A 6,548-nucleotide genomic window follows, 5' to 3' on the forward strand; every position below is an offset into this window, starting at 1 on the left:
GGTGAGACTTCATCTCACATACTTTGGACATGTTATCAGGGGGACCAGTCCCTGGAGAAGGACATCATGTTTGGTAAAGTAGAGGGCCAGCGAAAGAGAGGAAGACCCTTAATGAGATGGACTGACACAGTGGCTGCAATAATGGGCTCAAGCATAACAGAGATTGTGAGGATGGCTCAGGACTGGGCAGTGTTTTCTTCTGTCGTACACGGGGTTACTATGAGTCAGAACTGACTCAACGGCACCTAACAACAGCACATGCAGTTTCTATTCTTCCCCTAATTTGTCTAGACTTGTAACTTACTAATGTTCACTAATCTGTTCATTAATACCTTTACCTGAAGTGTGCAATGACCTTGGAACACTTTATCACGATGTACCCCCTCCCAATTTATATACTATCGTTGCCATGAATTTTAACTCTATAGATTTTTTTTTTAATTCCACAAAGTGTTGTTTATCCTATTACTTTATATGGTCAATGTTCATTTAGATTTATTCTCATACTTTCTTTGCCCTTCGTTCCTTTTTTGTATCTCTAATTTTACATTTTCCTTCTTCTTAAAGTTGATTCTGTAGAATTTCTTTTAGGATGAGTCTGCCATTTATTTTTACTTATTATTTGTCTGTTTATCTTTATTTTTGCCTTCAGTAATAAAAGATATTTTATCTGGGTATAAAACTATGTTAGCAATTATTTTCTTTCAGCACATTGAAGATATAGCTCCACCGTTTTCTAGCTTCCATTGTCGTTTATGAGAAGTCAGCTGTCAGTTTGTCGTGCCCTTGAAGGGAATCTATTTTTTCCTTTTAAGACTGTCTTCTTCTTATTGATTTTCTGCATTTCCAGAATTTGTTTGATGTAGATTTTTTAAAAATAATTTGTCCTGGTGAAATTTTAAAGCCTGCATTTTAGTTCTTTGAACATACCAAAAACCCATTGCCATCGAGTCGATTCTGACTCATATTACCCTATAGGACAGAGTAGAACTCCCCCATAGGGTTTCCAAGGAGCAGCTGGTGGATTCAAACTGCCAGCCTTTTGGTTAGCAGCTGTAGCTCTTAACCACTGCACCACCAGGGCTCCTCTTTGAACATAGTAAACTTATTTTATTATCTTATTATTCTATAATCTGTGTCTGATCATTCTAATATCTGATGTTTCTCTTATTTCTGTTGATTCCTATTAATGGTGTCTTGCTGCCTTGTGTGCCTGATTATTTTTGACTGTGTCCTGAATTTTGTATTTGAAAAATTATTTGTAAAAATAATTTGAGATCTAAGATGATGCTATCTTCCTCCAGAGAGGGTTTTTCTTTGCTTCTGCCTGAAACCTAGGGATGCTACCAGTCTGGAACCACCCTAATCCTGATTTCAGACTTGATGTTCACTAGATTGCTCAGAGGAAGTGAAGCTACTTTGTAAGTCTGCACAAAGCTGTTGACTTCCAGTTCACCCTGTAAGGGGAAGCCATTTCGAGTCCCCGCTTAATATAGGGGTTTATCAGACTCTCTATTTTGAGCAGACTCTGAGCTTTGACATTTATCTCTCTTTCCCTCAAAAAGGCTTCTAAATTGCAGGTCTGTTTTGCAGCTGCTATTTCTAAATCTGCAAATGCAGTAAGGGAAAAATCAGCATTAAGTGCTTGGTTTACCTCTACTGTCTCTCCCAGTCCTCGATTTGGGATTGATAAGCTACCACTTGCGTGTTCATACTTTGGTGTTTTTGAGAGATGTAGTTATGTTCCTTGTTTCTTGGTCTGAATTACATAGCCTGCCCTCACCCGAAAGGGAAGTCCATGGGTCTTTTCTAAAAGCACAGTTCTGATCATATTCTTCCCCAGTAGCTAATGATAACCATATAGAGCCTGGCATTGTGACCATTAACTCATTTGGTCCTGCCCGCTACCCTGTGAGGTCAGAGCTAGCATTAGCCCTGTTCTGCAGATATGAAAGCCAGAGCACAGAGAGGTTAGAGGGTAACTTACCTAATGGTCAACCGCATGGATAGCGAGGTGTGGTGTCAGAATCTGAACAGGTGTGCCTGACTTCAAAGATGCTGCTCATGTCTGCTCAGAAGCCTTCCGGGGCTCCCCACTGCCTGAGGCCTGAGAACAAACTCCTCCACCTGGCATCCAGGACTTCCAGTCTCCTCCATCTGTGCTGGCCCCTCTAATCCCACCGCTGCTCATGCCAGCATGTTCCTACCTTCACACCTCCTTGTGTGCCTCCAGCTCACCCTTCCAGTGCCGGCTCAGATGCTGGGGCTCTGCCCTGCCCTCTCAGGGCTTAGGGGAAAGGCCCCTGGCTGGGCTGAGGAGCGAGGGGCTGCTGGGAAGTCCTGGGTGCCCTACCTGCCCAGGGCCAGCAGCAGGCCAGGGCTGGACACTCTGCAGGGTGTCTGGGTGCAGAAGACAGTTCGCAGCCTGTGCCCTGGGCATGCAGCCTCTCTGGGAGGGGATGGAGCAGGGCCAAGCAGCCTTGTAACAGGGACGGGAGACTGTCAGGCCATCATGGGGATACCCTGTCCAAGGCTGGCTCACCACGAAGAGCACCCACTGGGCCCCTTGCCTGCCCACAGCCCCCTGCTGACCCCCACCTCTGGCTTTCTGCCTGACAGGTGAACAACAACGGGATCATCTCCTTCCTCAAGGAGGTCTCCCAGTTCACCCCGGCGGCCTTCCCCATCGCCAAGGACCGCTGTGTGGTGGCAGCCTTCTGGGCAGACGTGGACAACCGGCGTGCAGGTGACGTGTACTACCGGGAGGCCACCGATCCAGCCACGCTGCACAGAGCCACAGGGGACGTCAGGCGCTACTTCCCTGAACTCCTGGACTTCTCTGCCACCTGGGCTTTCGTTGCCACCTGGTACCGGGTGACCTTCTTCGGAGGCAGCGCCTCTTCCCCCGTGAGTCTGCGGCATTTGTCCTGGGGAGGGAGGGAGGCCAGTGGGCTCCACAGTCTCCCCCGATCAGGGCCCCCAGCCTTGCTGAGGTGGTCGGGCAGAACCATCGGCCCACATCCGAGAGCAGAAAACCACACTTGAAGTATTCACTCAAGGTGACAGAGCCTGAGCCTCCCCGGCCCTCCCGGAACCACCAGATGCCCCAGTAGATAGCTCACCTGCTGGGAGGATGCAGGGTGAGGTACGTGGGAGAATTCCCATTTGGAATGATGTCTCAGCCTCCACGTGCTGTCACAGCATAGACATCACTAGTGGGTGGCTTTAAAGAACAAGGATTTCTCACTCACAGCTTCTGGAGGCTGGAAGTCCAAATCAGGGCATTGGCTCTAGGGGAGGGTCCCCCCTTGTCCGTTCCTCAGCACTTCCTTGACTTGTTTCTTAGCTGTTCCATGAGCTCTTCCCCCGTGTCCCTCTGTGTCTGCTCTCGCCTTTTGTAAGACACCACTCAGAAGGAATGAGGTTTAGAATGCACCCTAGTCCATGACCGCATAACATAACAAAAGAAAACCTCTATTTCCAAACAAGGACACATTCACAGGTACAGGGGTTAAAACCTCAACATAACTTTTTGGGGGACACAATTCAATCCATAACAAATGGCTCAGTATTCAAAGGGTTAAATTGGGAATTATGGTTTTATACTTCGTTCCTTGATAATGCCAAATAACAAAAAGGCAAACCCAAGAGTGATTGCCCACTTTGCCCGGCTTGTAAGTCTGTGTGTCCCGGAGCCCCCTAAGGAGGCCAGCAGTGCCTGCCCGGCAGTGGGTGTGTTTACCGAGCACCATGTGAATCATGACAGGGCACAAGACGGGGCTGACACTCTGGACAGAGGCGTGGGGCCCAGACAGGCTTAGTCTCATCGATGTAATCTGAGGGTGTCTGTGGTCTGCTTTGGAAACCCTGGTGGCGCAGTGGTTAAGAGCTACGGCTGCTAACCCAAAGGTTGGCAGTTCGAATCTACCAGGCACTCCTTGGAAACCCTATGGGGCACTTCTACTCTGTCCTATAGGGTCTCTATGAGTTGGAATCAACTCGACGGCAATGGGTTTGTTTTTTTTTTTTTATAGTCTGCTTCACGGACTTAGGTTCCCACCTGGGCGCCTCATATCCAATTCATTTTATTCTTTACTGCTTTCTTTGTGCTTTGGAGTGTTTCTTTTTATCCAAAAAATAGCACATGTACAGAAAGGTGTGTTCATTGTGAGTGTATAGTGTGACAAGTCATGGTAAGTGAGTACCTGAAACCACCACCAAGTCAACCACATGATCCCCACACATTCCTGAAGCCCGCTGTGCCTCCTGCTGGCTGTAGCCCCGCCTCCAGACTTTACACGACCCCAATCTCTGTGTCCCTTACTGTAACTCTCCCCACCCTTCCCCCAAACTTCACACAACCCTGACCTGTTTGACATCCGGCACCTCATTTGTCTTCAGAGTATTCGTGCTTCATTTGCTCCCTAAACAAGAGTGCTCAGTTTCCCTGTGGGTCACTGGTACACAGATAAGAACATGGGCCGTAGGACTGCCTGTCATTTCCAATGACTGCAGCCTGGCCCAGTGTCAGTGGCCTCTGGATTTATTTCTCTGGGACTCTGTGGATGGACAGCCGGTTCCCCACCACAAGGCACCGTCATTGCTTTGTTCACCATTGTGACCTGGGGGGAGGGGGGTTTGCTGCCTGCAGAATCCCGGTTTCCCTTCAGAAACGCACACATTATACCCACACACACCGTACTCACAAGTGCCCTTTCCTGAACGCAAGCTAACAGTGCTGTCTTGTTTTATTTCCTCGCTAGTTATACAGGCAAAAAAAGAAAGCCATTAAAAAACATGGCACATCTTTGCTCCCCAGTGCCGTTGGATGTGTTCTTGTATTATTCGGTTGTTGCTGTTGTTAGCTGCTGTCAGGTTGGCCCCCCACTCATGGCGACCCCATGCACAATGGAAGGAAATGCTGCCCAATCCTGCACCATCCCCATGACTGACTGCAGACTGGACTGTTGGGATCCATAGGGTTTTCATAAGTAGATTGCCAGCACTTTCTTCCTAGTCCATCTTACTCTGGAAGCTCCACTGAAGCCTGTTAGCATCATAGCAACACGCAAACCCTTCACTGCCAGATGGGTTCATATTTTCAGAGAACAGTTCATAGACTTTGAGAATTCCATTGAAAACCTATTAAAAATTGCTTTTCCTTGTTTCCTCTTTTATTTTTTTACGTTTGTTCCTTTCACACAAGTGGATTTGGCAGAGGGAGATGACCGTCTGCACTCCCCCCCACCCCCACCCCAGGAGCCCCTTGAGGACAGGGACAGTGTCTGGTCCCTTGTCCATGTGCTCCCAGACTCCCTCAGTGCACTGCACACACTCCCCCAGGCAGCAGTCATGCTGGGGGTGTGGGGGGCAGTGCCTGGGTAGCAGCACTGGGGATACGGCAGAGGACAAAGCTGTCTAGGTCCCTGCCCTGGGGTGACCATCTAGCTGGGGGAGACAGATATTGACGCGTTGGTGAGGGGTCACTGGGCAGTGGCAGAGTGTGCCGGGTGGTGGACTGGCAGGCCTGGGAGCCAGATGAGGGGACAGAGCACCATCAGCCTTGTCCTCGGCAGGTCAACACATTCCAGATCGTCCTCATCACAGACGGCAAGCTCTCCTTCACCATCTTCAACTACGAGTCTATCACCTGGACCACTGGCACACACGCCAGCAGCGGGGGCGACGCCGCCGGCCTGGGGGGCATCGCGGCCCAGGTAGGTCATGGGGGCTGGTGCATAGTGTAAGGCGGGAGTGAGGAGCCCCTCAACCCTAGGCAGACCCCCAACCCCCCTGCACAGTGAGGTCACACTGCCAGGGGCTCATCCTTCACCCCTAAGGCCTTGTCCTGATCCTGCTGCCCTGACCCTGTGTCGGGCAGGACAGATGCTGCTGGGTTCCTTTTCCTCTGGAGGCAGGCCTGTGCACTGAAGCAGGGGCTGGGAGGAAATAGGGGAAGTAGTCAGTGCAAGCCTCACCCGAGGGCCTCTTCCAGCTGTGAACAGCCCCACCCTGCAGGTCTGGGTGACGCCCAGCAAATACTGCCCAAGTGCCTGAGGGCACTGGGGGTGGAGGCTGGGTGACTGTGTGCTCATGGCCCTCCCCACCGCGCTGGGCTGGAGGAACGGTCGGTGGGATTCAGGACCTGGCTGGGACAGCCTGGTGAGGGCAGGGCACCCCTAACATTTGCAGAGCCCCCCTACAAGGCTGTTTCTGAAGGTCTCTTCGGCCTTGGCCGCTCCGGGCGGTGGGTCTCAGGAACTTTCAGTGGGCCGCGGACCCAGCCTGGCCCTGCCTCCCCGACTCCCCCCAGGCTGGCTTCAACGCGGGCGACGGGCGGCGCTACTTCAGCATCCCCGGCTCGCGCACGGCGGACGTGGCCGACGTGGAGACCACCACCAACGTGGGCGTACCCGGGCGCTGGGTGTTCAGAATCGATGATGCCCAGGTGCGCGTGGGGGGCTGCGGCCATACAAGTAAGAGGACCAGCGGCTCAGGCGCGGGCCTCCCGGGGTGCGGGCGGAGGGGGAAGAAGTGGTGGGAGGGGG

General features: G+C 51.4%; 1 protein-coding gene across 1 annotated transcript in view; it reads left to right on the top strand.

The window, feature by feature from the left end:
- Nucleotides 1-1,990: 1,990 nt before the first annotated feature.
- Nucleotides 1,991-6,548, top strand: part of SNED1 (sushi, nidogen and EGF like domains 1) — a 42,035-nt gene continuing 37,477 nt past the window's right edge. The window contains exons 1-5 of the mRNA XM_004386512.2: nucleotides 1,991-2,014; nucleotides 2,234-2,416; nucleotides 2,620-2,907; nucleotides 5,577-5,717; nucleotides 6,314-6,476. Coding sequence (XP_004386569.1) covers nucleotides 1,991-2,014; nucleotides 2,234-2,416; nucleotides 2,620-2,907; nucleotides 5,577-5,717; nucleotides 6,314-6,476 — 799 coding nt within the window. The remainder of the gene's footprint in view (nucleotides 2,015-2,233; nucleotides 2,417-2,619; nucleotides 2,908-5,576; nucleotides 5,718-6,313; nucleotides 6,477-6,548) is intronic.

The sequence above is a fragment of the Trichechus manatus genome, unplaced genomic scaffold (assembly GCF_000243295.1).
Source record: "Trichechus manatus latirostris isolate Lorelei unplaced genomic scaffold, TriManLat1.0 scaffold00165, whole genome shotgun sequence".
Lineage (NCBI taxonomy): Eukaryota > Metazoa > Chordata > Mammalia > Sirenia > Trichechidae > Trichechus > Trichechus manatus.